General features: G+C 44.5%; 1 protein-coding gene and 1 long non-coding RNA gene across 12 annotated transcripts in view; one reads left to right on the top strand and one right to left on the bottom strand.

Moving 5' to 3' along the window:
• LOC132593585 (uncharacterized) overlaps nucleotides 1-3,605 on the bottom strand; it is a 30,849-nt gene extending 27,244 nt beyond the window's left edge. For both annotated transcript variants that reach the window (XR_009559241.1, XR_011376771.1), the window contains exon 1: nucleotides 3,197-3,605. This is a non-coding gene — a long non-coding RNA (uncharacterized lncRNA). The remainder of the gene's footprint in view (nucleotides 1-3,196) is intronic.
• Nucleotides 2,402-14,803, top strand: part of NRG3 (neuregulin 3) — a 1,064,106-nt gene continuing 1,051,704 nt past the window's right edge. For all 10 annotated transcript variants that reach the window (XM_060285922.1, XM_060285923.1, XM_060285921.1 and 7 more), the window contains exon 1: nucleotides 2,402-3,320. In XM_060285922.1, coding sequence (XP_060141905.1) covers nucleotides 2,483-3,320 — 838 coding nt within the window. In that variant the 5' untranslated portion in view covers nucleotides 2,402-2,482. The remainder of the gene's footprint in view (nucleotides 3,321-14,803) is intronic.

Below are 14,803 nucleotides of genomic sequence, written 5' to 3'. Positions count from 1 at the left end.
TTGTACACTGGATTTATTTCAGTGGGGAAGGAAGAAGGGAGGGGCCGTAGGAATAATGGGGGGGCGGCAATGAATTAGGAATGTTTTGGAAAAGTAATTTTCTGTCTTATATACTCGACAAAAGCACCTGCTATAATTTCACAATATTTTCTGTGAAAGCTAACCTTTATTTGCTATACAGGAAAGGTTGGCCAGTTACTGCCCAGCACTCACAGAAGGTAGAGATTGGGTCAATTTTTACTTAAGAGGACTGTGCCTTGCACTGGAAAGCTGAAGGAATATAGATTCAAGGGCTTGTGGTATTTTTTTCACTCGCAATTTTTGGAACCATAATTCAGTACTACTGGATTAGGGCATGTTCTATCAAACTAACAATCAAAAGCTTTCCTATGGGGAAAGTATTAATGTTATAGCTGAAAGAGGTGACAGCCGAATTACTGACATCAAAAATAATTTATAAACCGTGTCTGTGCAAAATACTCTGGTAGGCACCAAATCTCAGGGGCTTCCTGTTTCAATACATCCTTCTCTCTTTGCAGTCTTTTCAGTGTACCATTCGGCTCTTCACCTGTGAATAAAATGGATACCTTGAAAACTTCATCTTTGGGGACACGATTACTGGCCAAGAGAACGCTGTTTTCATCATCAGCGCCAATCATACAGTGCAGGGAAGGTGTTCTAGGAGGCTGCCATCCTCAAACTCTCTTTCTTGGAGCTTGTAAAACATCTTTCCGGTTTCCACTTTAGATCAGGAAATCCGGGAAGAGTCGACTAGAGAGGTTTTGCACCATCAGCATAAACCACGCTGATGCTGGCTCTCTACCCCTTCATCCTTCCTTCTTAGGCCGGTCCCCTAGTCCCCCAGGCGGGTCCCACACTGCACCTGAGATATAGGTACACAGGTGCCTCTCTACCCAAAGGAAGAGAAAGGAAAGAATTTTGGATACCAACCCAAATCGTTTTAAATGTTACCTCACATTCAGTTACCTTGTGATGTGTGCACCTGTGTGTACATCTACATTTAAAGACAATACTTTTTAAAAAGGTAAGTTAGCACACGTCGGCTAAGAGGTATCTGCCGGGTGTAATTGCACAAAGGTCTGTTTCACCAGCATCTCTCTTAGCAAGTCGGAGGGAACGGGCTCTTGATCCAGCAGCGCCCGCTGCCAGGCGGGGAAGCGCACAGACACCCCCCCGCACGCGCACACACCCCTGCTCTCTCGCCCCGCAGCTTCAGCCTCTGACCCCACTTCATCCACACAGGAAAGGGGCTCACAATCGGTGGGTCGGGAGCTGCTTTTGCCACACACTTCCAAGCGAGCGTTTGCTTGGATCATTTATCTTGTACGCGTTAAGAAACCACCATTAGGTGTTGGGGGGAGGCGCTACTTTGCCTGAAGCCCAGCCAGTCCGTGGCGGCTCCGCGCACACCGCACCCGCCTGGCTGCCAGCGCCCGCCTGGAGCCGCCTCCCGCCCGGGGTCCCTGTTCCCCCGGATCCCGGACGCGGTCTCTCGTTTCACGTCTCCCCCTTAAAGTGCGACCGGACAGGGGCGCCGGGCAGTGCTTTCGAATCTTCTGCGGCTTGCGGGATTCCCTCCGCGGCGGGTCGGACAGCACCCGCCGCGGGCGCCCAGTGCGTCCCCGGCCCCGGGCTCGCGGCGGCGGCGCAGCTCGCTGGAGTTTGACTCTCGGGCAGCGGCGCCGGCGCGGAGTCTCAGGCGGCGGGAGCTAGGCGAGCCCGGCCGCTTGCCCTCCGCACTGCGCTCGGATTGGTCTCTCCCAGACAGTGCTAGCCGAGGGTTGGCTGCGGGCCGGCTGAAGAACAGGTGCACCTTACCGCCCGGACTCGCGGAGCAGCCGCCGAGGAAAGCGGCGCGGCGGGCCCGGCGACCGGCGGCGGCCAGGCCGGCCCCTCTGTGTCGGAATGCGGCTCTCTGGCACCTGGCGTTCCGCGGCCGGCCCGCTCAGCCCCTGAAGGCGGCGCGAGGCCCAGGGGCGGCGCGGGCTGGCGCCCCGGGGAGCTGGCCGGGTGCGGCGCCCCGAGGATGCCGGCGCGGCTGGAGCGCATGCAGGCGGCGGGCGGCAGCGGCAGCGGCAGCAGCAGCAGCAGCAAAAGCAGCAGCAGACGACGCGGGGCCCCGGCGCACAGGAGGCCGCCTGCCGGGCTGCAGACGCGCCCCGCCGCTCCCTGACCGGCCGGCGGCGCAGGGGGCCAGTCTAGCCCCTCTTCAGAGCTCCTCGCCGCCACCTCCCCGGCCCGCGTCCCCTCCCCCGCTCCTCTCCTCCCCGCCCGCCGCCCGCCTCTCGGGGGGAGGGGCGTGGGGGCAGGGAGCCGATTTGCATGCGGCCGCCGCGGCCGCTGCCTGCGCCCGAGCCCGCCGCCGCCGCCGCCGCCGGAGCCCGCGCCTGCGCCCGGCCCGCGCGGCCCCATGCCTCTGGCGCGGCCCTCGGGGGGGCGAAGGTGAAGACCGGCTCCTAGGATGAGTGAAGGGGCGGCCGCTGCCTCGCCACCTGGAGCCGCTTCGGCAGCCGCCGCCTCGGCCGAGGAGGGCACCGCGGCGGCTGTGGCTGCGGCGGCGGCGGCGGCGGCGGCGGCGGGCGGGGGCCCGGACGGCGGCGGCGAAGGGGCGGCCGAGCCCCCCCGGGAGTTACGCTGTAGCGACTGCATCGTGTGGAACCGGCAGCAGACGTGGCTGTGCGTGGTGCCTCTGTTCATCGGCTTCATCGGCCTGGGGCTCAGCCTTATGCTGCTCAAATGGATCGTGGTGGGCTCCGTCAAGGAATACGTGCCCACCGACCTGGTGGACTCCAAGGGGATGGGCCAGGACCCCTTCTTTCTCTCCAAGCCCAGCTCCTTCCCCAAGGCCATGGAGACCACCACCACGACCACTTCCACCACGTCTCCAGCCACCTCCGCCGGCAGCGCCGCCTCTTCCAGGACGCCCAACCGGATTAGCACCCGGCTGACCACCATCACGCGGGCGCCCACTCGCTTCCCCGGGCAGCGGGTGCCCATCCGGGCCAGCCCGCGTTCCACCACGGCACGGAACACTGCGGCCCCCTCGACGGTCTTGTCCACGACAGCCCCTTTCTTCGGTAGCAGCACTCCGGGCTCCCGACCCCCGGTGCCAGGAACCCCCAGTACCCCGGCCATGCCCTCCTGGCCCACTGCGGCATACGCTACCTCCTCCTACCTTCATGATTCGACTCCCTCCTGGACCCTGTCTCCCTTTCAGGATGCTGCCTCCTCCTCTTCCTTCTCCTCGTCTTCCTTCTCTACCACCACCACGCCAGAAACTAGCACCAGCCCCAAATTTCGTAAGTAAACACTGTGTCTGAACTCTGATTTACTGCTGAGTTTCCATTCTGCCCTCCTGTTGTCCTTTCCCCTCGCCAACGCCTGTCTTCTAGCATCCTTCACCCCCACCCCCACCCCCCACTCCATTCCAGGTTTGGAACACGGAGTGAGAGAATTAAACCTGGCCACAGGGGAGGTAAAAGGTGCCGGCCTTTTCCTGTGTGTGTGTGCGTGGGGGTAGGGGTGGTGTGAAGCAGAGGGAGATTGTCAGCCAAGCTCCACGGGCCCTACTTAAGTGGGTCCCAAATGAGAACTAACTCCCTTCAACGGGTTAAAGCGAGTGCAGACCTGCTGGGGAGCTCTGGGATCCGGCTCCTGATGAGAGCTGGGGAGGAAGGAAGGAAGGAGGGAGGGAGGGGGAGGAGGGGGGAGGGAGGGGGAGGAGGGGGGAGGGAGGGGGAGGAGGGGGGAGGGAGGGCCTTCCCAAAAGCACTGAGCCCTTTCCCCGCCCGTGGGAAGGAGAGAAAGAAAAGCACATGTAAATCGACCGACGTTAAACCGCGGAGGGAAGTTGTATCCATGTGGGGGTGGGCTGGGGTGTGTGTGTGTGATGATTTGATGGAGATGTTGGTACGGTGAAGCTGTAGACACTTCCAGCAGCCCTGACCCGGGCAGGGACCAGGAAGGGTTAATTAGAAGCCATTGTGGGAGGTAGGGAAAGGAGGCGATCCATGGCGAAGGGCTAAAGTGATCACCTCCTACCCTGCCCATGGCCATTCCAAGGTGTAGAAACGGATTCTGTGGCCGCCGAGAGTGAGTTAACTAGGGGGAATTATGAAGGGATCCCTGCAGAGCTGCCGCCTCTAGGGTCCTGACGGAGGAGGAGTTTTTTCAGCTCTGCCAAGCGTTTGCTTTGTTCGATTCCCAAAGGTGGAGAGTGAACCTCCTCTCCCCTCCCTATATGCCTGAAAAATTTAGGCAAAATGGGACAGTTCTGTGCACTCAAGGGTGAGAAAATCAACTCATTTGAAACAGGTCACTCTTTGAATGTAGCTTCTTCACCCTTGGCTCAGTTGCTGCCACTACTGGCCAGTTTCCCCAAGCGTGATAGCTTTCTATCTGTCTAGGAGGTCTATATTTTCCCTATACCTTTATACATGTTTTAGATGACTAATTGACCTCCCAGCACCCTCCCACCACCTCACCTTGTTCTTATTATAAGGAAATTTTAGGAAGGTTCTTAATCTGACTATCAATCAGGATCTGAGAACAGTGTGTGCAACCTGTGAAGGTTATTTAGGACAAACCCCCAGCCTGCCAGTTCAAGTTCTGTGCAAGGCTTTTCTCCAAAAACTGCCTGGCTATGCCTTCTTTATACTGTATTTCTGTTTTGAGCCATAACATCTGGAGGGGAAGCAAGACTGCTCATCGTTAACTCTTGAGTAGGAGTACCAAGCTTTCAGTCATCTGGCAGTTTTTCATTTCTCTGACCTGTGGTCTTAGCTGGGGTGTTATTTAATCCTTGAAACTTTCTTGTTTTTGGATTTGTTGTATTTGTGGCTAAAGTCCAAGGAGAGATATTCCTTATGCTTTTACTCTGCTTTGGAAAAAAAAATAGGCCAAAAGATAAACTGAGAGACAGAGAGGAGAGGGGAAGGGAGGGAATCTGCCACAAACCAGAATGGCAGTCAAACTGGTAACTTGCTGCTTCTCTCTCCTTTGGCTGAAGCAGTCATTTTTGAGAGCACATTTTCTCAGGAGGTGTGTAGAGGTTTCTCTCAACAAATCTAGCTGCTTGAGTTTTGTGGATGAGTAAAGGATGTGCAAGTGTATGTGCAAACATATTCAATGGATTGAAAATAGATGCGTTTATCTTGAAGACCCCAGGTTTTTTATCTTTTCTTTTGTTACAGTTGATGTGAATAATGGAGTGTGGATGTACTTCTCAGCCTTGTGTGTGTGTTGGGGGGCTTGCATATGGGGGGATATTTCATATTCTTTCTGAATTGATTTCCTTGCTTTCCATTCCAGAGGTCTTTAAAGAAAAATCCAAGGTAATTATTTTCTACCCCTCCATGCTCCCTTCCTACATTCTGTAGAAGGGAATGGCAGCCTGTTTAATAAATAATGATTATTGACACGGCTCTCAGCCCCAAGGAGTAGGGTGGTGGTGCGGGGAGAGGGGGGGAGAATCTGTAAATGGTATCAATGTTCACTTAGACATAGAAGCAGTATTTGTTTTATGTGTATCTGAGGTTCAGCTCTTGCTCTCTTTTAAACCTTCAACAAGGAGTTGAATTAAGGGATTTGCAAGTATGCAAATCCAGCAGAAACTGACCTGGTTTGCCTATATCAACAAGGGAAATTTTAATGAAAGGAAGATTATGTAGCTTCCATAAAAGATGAATTTAAATAGGTAGGTTGTATGAGTCCAAGATTGTAGGATGATTAACAAAAGGAAATAAAGATTTCATTTGAGGCGTCATCAGCACTGCTGAAAAATGGGCTGAATATCTTGCATTTATATTTTTCACTTGTTTTGATTATGTTACCAAAGTTCCCAGGAGAGAAATTCCCCCCTTTTTTTTTCTAGCTCCTACTTCCAGACTTCAGTAGATTGTTTTTGCTTTTTTTTTATGTGAAAGGCATGGATTGTGTTGTAGCACCTGAGGACAACTAAGAATGATGCTTTTTTTTTTTTTCCCTTGAGACTAACTCACAAATTCTTTAATTGCCAGGGTCTATGGTTTTAAATTGAACACAAGGCCTATAGAATGAATGTCTTTGTGCTCGTCTTAGGGCAGTCAGAAGGATCCTGTCTGTAAAGGCAGCACAGCTCTGGAGTGGAAGAGGCCAGTTCACTCTAGAATAAACACCCTTGCTAATGGGTAATAGGGTTTTTGCAAGCAAAAGCTGTATTTGCTGTGGGAAGGCCCAGTTTAGGAGACTGTTTCTAATTTTCTGTAGGATTAAAGGCAAAGAAAGATTGAATTTGAAAGGCAGAGGGAGTAGAAGAGGGGTTTGGAAGTTGACTCTTCTCATCCTGCAACCTTTAGAACATGAGCCAGACCAAAACTTTCTTCTGTGTTACTGGGGTCTCTTGGGTTCCCAAATAGTTGCCCAGGACTTGCCTTTCCTTCCGATGCTTTAAAAACAAATATCTTGAACGTACTGCCTTTAAGAGATTATTTCCCCGCCAAATGTCTTTGAAGCATTTTACAGCTGTAAGTGTAGGGTTAGTTTACACATTTTTTAGTCCAAAGGAAGGTTTACTGCAGACAGTAGAGGAACGGTGATTTTGACCAGTGTGTAAGCAACCTTTTATGGCACATTGAATTGTATTTTCAGACTTGAAAGGCATATGCATGTGTAGAATGTTGTCAGTGCGCATGTGGATTGTTATTTTACTCAGCAGAAAGCACTGTTTAACAGATAGAAGACCAGAGTCCTTGGCTAAATTCAAGTACTAAAGACAAAGAGCCACTTTCAATGGGTTATTCTTTGGGTCATATTTGGAAGGTATGTAGCTAATTCCAATGAGTAAGATCACAAATCTTGAATAGTGTATCTAGTAAAGAAATAAATATAAAGTGTATCATTGATGTTTAAACATGGTAGGGTGATCATTTTAGTATAACCAAGTCTACTTAAATCAAACTTTACTCAGTCAAACTTGTAATTTTGAAGCGTTCCATTGATAACATTGACAATTTTCTTAAATATCCTCTTTCTTTTTATACATTTATTTATTTATTTATTTTTGGCTATGTTGGGTCTTTGTTGCTGGGCTCAGGCTTTCTCTAGTTGAGGCGAGCGGGGGCTACTCTTCGTTGTGGTGTGCGGGCTTCTCATTGCGGTGGCTTCTCTTGTTGTGGAGCACGGGCTCTAGGCACATGGTCTTCAGTAGTTGTGGCACACGGGCTCAGTAGTTGTAGCTCGTGGGCTCTAGAGTGCAGGCTCAGTAGTTGTGGCGCACGGGCTTAGTTGCTCTGTGGCATGTGGGATCTTCCCGGACCAGGGCTCGAACCCGTGTCCCGTGCATTGGCAGGCGGATTCTTAACCGCTGCGCCCCCAGGGAAGCCCTTATCTATTCTTTTTAAACATCTTCAGTCTTTCAGTAAAAGTACTCTGAGTTGCTTTATAAGCAGCCTCAGGTATAATTTGTTTAAATAAAGTTTACTCCTATGTTGTCTTCTATCTATTGATACATGAATCGAGGCCTTCAGAGGAATTCCAACATAGAAAGGACTGACCCCAATCATGTATGGTAGCCAAAGTGAGAGGATTCAGAGTTTGAGATCAATATTTCTTATGAAATCCAGTTGAGAGCTTTGTTTATGAGCACATGCTGCAGCCTGAGTATGTTTTGATTTCCTTTGGCCTTAATACAGGATTACGAGGCTTTTCTGCTTTAGTCAATTATACTGTACATTTTACTCTTCAGACACGTACCTTTTGCTTCATGATCCTAACAGAAAAAAAAGGAGGGGGAGGGGTGTGGGCATAGAATCCGCAAGGCTCTTTTTAGAACATTGTTAATTTGGTCTCAGTGCCTTAAGGCTGTGGTTGAAGCCTTCCTCCTCCGCTAGCTACTCGTGACTGAGCTAGAAGGGGTTGGCAGTGCTAATTGAGAGCTCCTTTTGCATGCTTGATTGGTGAATCCAGCCACCTTTGTATCTGTGCAATTTCCCGGACAGCCTTTTTTTTTTTTTTTTTTTAACACAGTGTTGATCCACATATTTGTCAGAAAGAAAAACAAACAAACAAAAAAAGCTGGTGTGTGGCAGCTTCTCTCTGTTACTAAAGAAACCAACTTTTCTAAATCCAGGTTGAGCCGTAAGCAAGAGTGTCCGTGCAGAGTTTGAAAGCAGTGCTGTCCTGGGAGGTCTAGCGTTTGGAGGAAAAAGATCTCTCTTCCCCCTGGCATACTCGCCTGGCTTTTCCCCCTCTACACAGCGCAATGAGAAGAAGGATGATTTTCAGCTGCCTTCTTATGTAGAAATTCTTTCCTCATAACCTCTCCTATCCAGTGCCAAACATATCTCAATATTCTATCTCAGGTGTCAAAAATGGAATGTGAAAGTTGGCCCTGAAATATGTAAGAGCAAGGAAAGAGCCATAAATCTAAGTCTGTAAAATGCATTTGAATTGCTTGTGAATAGAACTGAAATTCATTTTTCTCCCTTTGAATCTGTTTTTATCTTTAGACTTTTGTGTTGGGTGAGGCACAGAGCTGGTACTGCCTTGGCAAATACCACTGAGACATTTTTGGATCCTAGAAATTTTACTTGTCTACACCCAAAAAAGTGTTTCCTCCAGAACCATGTACATATGGAAGGCAGGATGGAGGAATAGACTCAGTTTAAAGCTTTGTAATATCAGGATGAAAATGTACCTAAATCCATTCATGTGATTATTAATGAAAGTAGTAGGACACATGGTTAGTTTGGTTTTCCATTTTTACCACTTTTTCTCTGAGGACTTCAGGTACTCCTGCCTTAGCCAGTCTTTTAAAGAATTGGATCTACCTGGCTCTGTCTGAAGGCCCCTTACAGACTTTTGATTATTTTATTTTAGCTCTTTATTTCTTAGCTTATATTATAAGCAGTAGTCATTAAAAGAAATTTTCTTAGATATTCTTAACACTGCCTTGTCATTTCAAGCTGTTTTAAAAGTCAGCCCTTTTGATAAGACATGTTAGATTAAGTTGATGTAGAATGTTCAGAAAAAAACCTACCCATTTATGCAATTGAGTTATTAAATTGTCTTGGTGTTTTATTTTTTAATTAAAAAACATTTTTTTTGAAGATTCCAAAAACTCGATGGAAGACTAATGGCCATTTATTGTCCCACATAGATTGATTTACAAATCATACTAATTTTGGCAGTACTTATTATCTGATTCCATAAAACAATTGTACAATTGAACATGCGCTATTATATACATTCATATAGTTATGTTTTTGTAATGTCATGTTTTGATTTTTAAATTTATTTTAATGAATATTTATTAAACCCTGATTTGGGGTATTACTATGCTGGTAGTTAATTTAAAAAGTCTATAAAAGTAATGGTTTAAAAAACAAAATTAAAATAAAACTTCAAATGTATACAACATTCATTCTCCCATATCTTGGACATAGGCATTTTTTTGAATGTGTCTCTTAGTTTGAACTTAGCGTCTTTTTCTTTTTCTTTTCCATAAGCCACACCTCTCATTACTTATTTCTTCTTCAAAGACACTGGTGAAGGAATTTTAACCCAGATTTTTCATAGATACTATAATATCCCCCCTGCCCTGGAAATCTTTTATAGTTTTTTCTTTTACAGTTTTCTTGCCCATATAATTCAAAGTAATTTTCTTCCTTCCTTCCTTCCTTCCTTCCTTCCTTCCTTTCTTCCTTTCTCTCTCTCTCTCTCTCCCTCCCTCTCTCTCTTTCTTTCTTTCAACAACTCACCGTTCGGAGTTTCTTCAAAGCATTCAGCTATGTTTTAATAGAAATTACAGTTATCTTTCATTTCTAAAATCATATGTCATTGGCTTTCATAAAATTTAACTAAATTACGTAATCGCAATAAGAACAACTGATATAAACAGGTTTGTTACCCCTACTGAGTGTTGGTGAGCATACAACCCAAAAGGAGTTTACAGAGGTGTGCAGGCTTCCTTCAGGTTTACCTGCTGGCTGTGACCTTCTCACAGTGCAGTGGCCCTGACAGTGTCCATCACACTGGAGGAGTGGTGACAGCAAGCTGGCTAAGGATTAGGAAAGTGCCTCCTTTGTAAGTAATAGTATTGAAAATGTAAGTCAGTCATGACTATATATTTCAGGAACTTCAGTGGGCGGATGACAACATTTGGTATAGAAAGAAAAAAACCCAAAAAACCTGTAGCCTTGAATACCGTGATAACTGTGCAACCTCAAAAGAACCAGTTTATTCTCTCTGAACATTAACTTCCTCCTCTGGGATAATGAGGGGGTGATGATAATAACCTGCTTCGTATACCACTTCTAAAAGAGCTTATAAGCTGCAAACACTCTACTGTTTTTATGTCAAGAGAAATGGGAAATGGATAGACTAGATAGGTATTTTCATCCAAAACCACATTAGGCCATTGAATTCAGTTGAAATATTGGAGCTAGTTTGCTATATCTAGCTTGAGGGATCTTCCATCACAAGGAGGGATGATGATTCTTGCATGCCCTTGGATCTCTCCTGTATTCCTCTCTGATACCCTGACACGCACAATAAAATATGGTGTGGAAATCTCCCTCAAATCATCTTGGAAGTTTAATCACAAACTGGAGCCCACCATTTCTCATCCTTTGCTTGGTAGATGGTTTGTAGTCTGTTTTGCACATATGTTTCTCAAAGAGAGGAACTGAAATTTGGGAGAAAATGAGTGAGATGGTTGAATTATAATTATCAGGAAATCTGAAATCCGCAAGAATCTGAAGATTTTTGATGAAAGAAAGGATGCCCTTATGGTTCCTTTTAGTTCCATTCCCACACTGTCTTATTGTCATTGAATCTTTGGAGTTTGGAGAGAACTTTAGTAAAAATGGATCATGTCTGCATTGCATTCTCTTCCCCCTCTTAATTGAAGAGTTATTGTGGTTTAGATTCCAGAGGATTAATGGCTTGCTTGTGCCCATCAAAGAGCTCTTTTAGATGTATGCTTTTGTACTTCAGGGAACTTTAATATTAGCATTTTGAAAACATCTTGCTTCAAGTCTGTGTTTTTTGGAAACTTCATCCTGAATTATATTTCAAAGTATTACTTCTTTTTGTTATGAGCCTTTATTTTTCAAGACATGTTGGTGATTGTACATAAATCATAGATTGCCATTCCCAGGCATACAAAGAGGCTAGTCAGAAACAAGCCTGTAAACTGAATTCAGAATTTAGTTTAATAATAGAAGTTCAGCAGCTTCCAATGATAAGATTTTGTCTTTGAGGACTTTTCCTAGAAGTGATAGTATGTGTCATGGATGCAGTATACACTGTAAGAGCAAGAAAAAAATCTTCTGAATCTATGCAACTACTCTAGCAGTAATACATTACAGCCAGGGTTATGAGAAGAGAATTTTTATGCTAAGCATTTGATAAGAACTCTTGAACATATTAGCCTACTTCCTAAGATACCCTTCCCGTGACTACATATGACCTTTGGCCTGATCTTCCAGTGAATTGCCAGGGAGTTAGAATTTCACTAAGAGAAAAATCACACCCTTATCATCATTTTGGGTTCAGACTCTAATTGATTTCTGTGCCTCGAATTTTACTTTTAGACATGGGGAAGAATTCTTCACAGAATCTCAGTCTTGGAAAGGGCTTGAGAATTTAGGTAATAACTAGAGCTGCCATTTGTCGAGTTTGACTGTGTGCTGGGAGGGTCCACACTTTACATACTTTGTCTTATTTATTTATTGAAACAAGGATTAAAAGACAGGCATTTAGGCCTGTAGCCTAGTCTGATTATCTAAATTATGCAGGTAATCGAGCTGGGCTTAGATTGGTTATATAATTTGCCTAGGACATGTGTAAGTGGCATAGTTTGAAGAATCAGGAAGATGGGAAGATCATGTTATAGGTAATCTCTTCCCACTTTAAATCCTAAGGCATTGACACAGTGTTGATATATCTATGTATATTACCTGTTTCAAGCCCCTAGCTCATAGCCAGTGACGTTTGCCATTATAAACTGCATAAATGGCACATCTGCTCATACCTGTTCTTTGCTATAGTAAAGGGAGCCTTTAATAACCAGAGAAATTTCCCTGGTTTCCAGTACAAGGAGAAATTCAAGGAGATAGTTCAACAAATGATAAAGAATGTGTTCTTCTAAACTTCTATTCCTTGATCTTCTTAACTCTGTATTTCCTCCTGTGGCTGCTTATAGGTGATTCAATAGAACAGTGACAGAAAACAGTTACAGACTTTATTTCTCTGCTTCCTGAAATCTAGCCAAAATTGTCTTCTCTGCTCATTCTAAACTTGCTTTTGATTGCAGTGGTTACTGCATCGTATGCTGAGAGTGGCCGGTGGAAACATGTCAGGGAACATTTGGAGTAATACACTTGAGGTTCTCCTGACCCTAAAATACCAACCCTACCAAGTAAATGTTGGGTGTTGCACGTATGCAGTGTTTCCTGCAGAGCGTCTGAATTCCCTTTTGGAACCATCCTGCAGGTTACCCACCATTGACTAGCCCATGGTACTTAGAAGAGGAACTTTGGTGAGACCCTGATAGCCTGCCAAAGATACCACCAGCTGGACCCAATCATTACTTACTAGTTTGATTTTGATGTGTAGCAAGGGTCCCTAAGAACAGATTTTCTGAAGGTTAAAATGAAAAATGATTGTGCTGTTTACTTTTGCTAACTCGTGAAAAGAAAAGAGAAATAGATCAAATACTAAGATCAGGTTATATAGTCTTTGAATAGCTATGCTGAAGGGTAGGAATACTGTAACGTCAGGAAACCAGTATTGTCAAAATCCCATAAGACTGTGAATGAATTCTGTAGACTAAGAATGACGCTGTACTCATAAGGAAGAGAGGGAATGAGATTGCTTACCCAAACTTATTGTTAAACAAAAGTTTTTGTCAGCATGATGGCAAAATCTAGAGACTCTAGGAATAGAAAAGTGAAAATGGGGTGCAGCAATGTTTATATTAAACACTGTCTCGACTGAATTCTATTTAACTGAGTCTTCAGTGTGAGACTCTTTTCTGTGTTAAAACAAAAAACTGACAAATGCTCTCTTCATGCCAAACGGTCACAGTTGGTAGGGCTTCTGCCTTCAACAAACGAGAGGTGTGTTTTCCAAATGTTAGTTGTATTAGCTCCCAACCTATTTAAGCTGGTTGTTCTTGTTACTGTAATTAAGTAATGTATTTAAATAATATTCAAACCAATGAATTAATTGTGGTTTTTATTAGAACTAAGTGGATTACTTTGGATATACTCCATAAAGAGAAGTCACTGAAAAAATGCTTGTTGAAGAAGTTGTGAGTAATTTTAAGGGAAAATATATTTATATATCCATAGGAAATCTGCACTTGGATTGTTTCACGTGTGGCTTTAAGTTCTCATTCCTCAGTAAATATATTGAAACTGAAAAAAATCACAGTATACATTTGTGGTGTGGTTTTTCACAAGAAAGGTAACAGAAATTTATTCAGTGAAAAGTCTTGAATACCACAGCCAAATATTTGGCAAACGAATGTGCATTTGTATGTTTTAGGTTCAAATAAAAGAAATAATAAATAAAATAAATTTTACTTTACCCATGTGATAGATTTACCAAGCCATTAATTCGTGTTTTTAATAATTTTAAATATATTGGAAAATGTTTACTATATAATTATCTAAAACTTCTCGGGTAGAAAATTATATAAGATGCTGATTATATAAAGCTATGTCGACTAATAGATTTAATAAATAGTAACTATAGTCAGGGAAAGTATGCAGAATTGTTAAAGGTGATGATTTCTGGATTGTGGAATAGGAATGCCATTTAATTTATTGCACTTTGCTGTAGTTTCAAAGTTTTATTTAATGGTCATGAATTACCTCTCTAATTAGAAGTTATTAAACTTTTGAAAAAGTAAAGAATGAGATCCATGAATCAGTTCAATTATTGGTCTCGGTTCTGTGAAGATGTTTTTTTCTAGTCTAGGAGTTTGTGTCTTCATTGGTGGTGTCAGCATTAAAGTGTTGGCCGAGTTGGGTTCCTGCTGTGAAATGCAGATGTGGAGAAATATAAATGCATTTCATTTGCTCATGGGAAGTAATGCCTTATTGAAGGCAGTGTCTTACACTGGGCCTTGGATTATTAGCCTTGATCTTATAAGGATAAAAAAGATGGTAGCTTTACTGTGTTACTTAATGGCTCTTCCAGTCTGCAGAAGTTGGGCAGTCTTCAGTAGTATTGCTAAGGATGGATATAGCCTGTAGAAATCAACCAGTTGTGGGTATACTAACCAATTACCTGGTCTTTTTTAAGGATCAAATGACAGGAAAATACAAAGGCTAATTTGTAGCGCTGGGTCTTATAAGGGAGGGCTTAGGTCACATACAAACAGGTGGGGTGACCCATTCAAAGATTTACTAGATGCTGTAAGCCTCTCAAAGAATCATAAGGTGTTTATTCACATAAAAAAGTTAGGTGGTTGGAAAGAGGTGATTTGTAGGACACATAGTCTTTAATTTGGTCATGAGTTGTGCTCAGAGTCTTTTAACATAGCTCCCCAATACATTGGTGAGCAAAAAGAGAACAAAAAAATGATTCTGTATACATAATGTTAAACATCAGAAGTCAAGATAGTGATTGTCTTTGGGAAGGCGGCAGGTAGTGACTGGAGGAAGACCGAAGATAGGGGCTTTAGGATTTTGGTAATGTACTAATGATCTGCGTACTTATCACATAGGTGCGTTCTGTTTCCCAGAATTCACCACGCGGCATGCTTATGGTTTGTGCACTTTTTATATACATC

The sequence above is a fragment of the Globicephala melas genome, chromosome 16, assembly GCF_963455315.2.
Source record: "Globicephala melas chromosome 16, mGloMel1.2, whole genome shotgun sequence".
NCBI lineage: Eukaryota > Metazoa > Chordata > Mammalia > Artiodactyla > Delphinidae > Globicephala > Globicephala melas.
The sequence above is the reverse complement of the archived record's forward strand: the minus strand, read 5'-3'. Positions and strand labels throughout refer to the sequence as shown.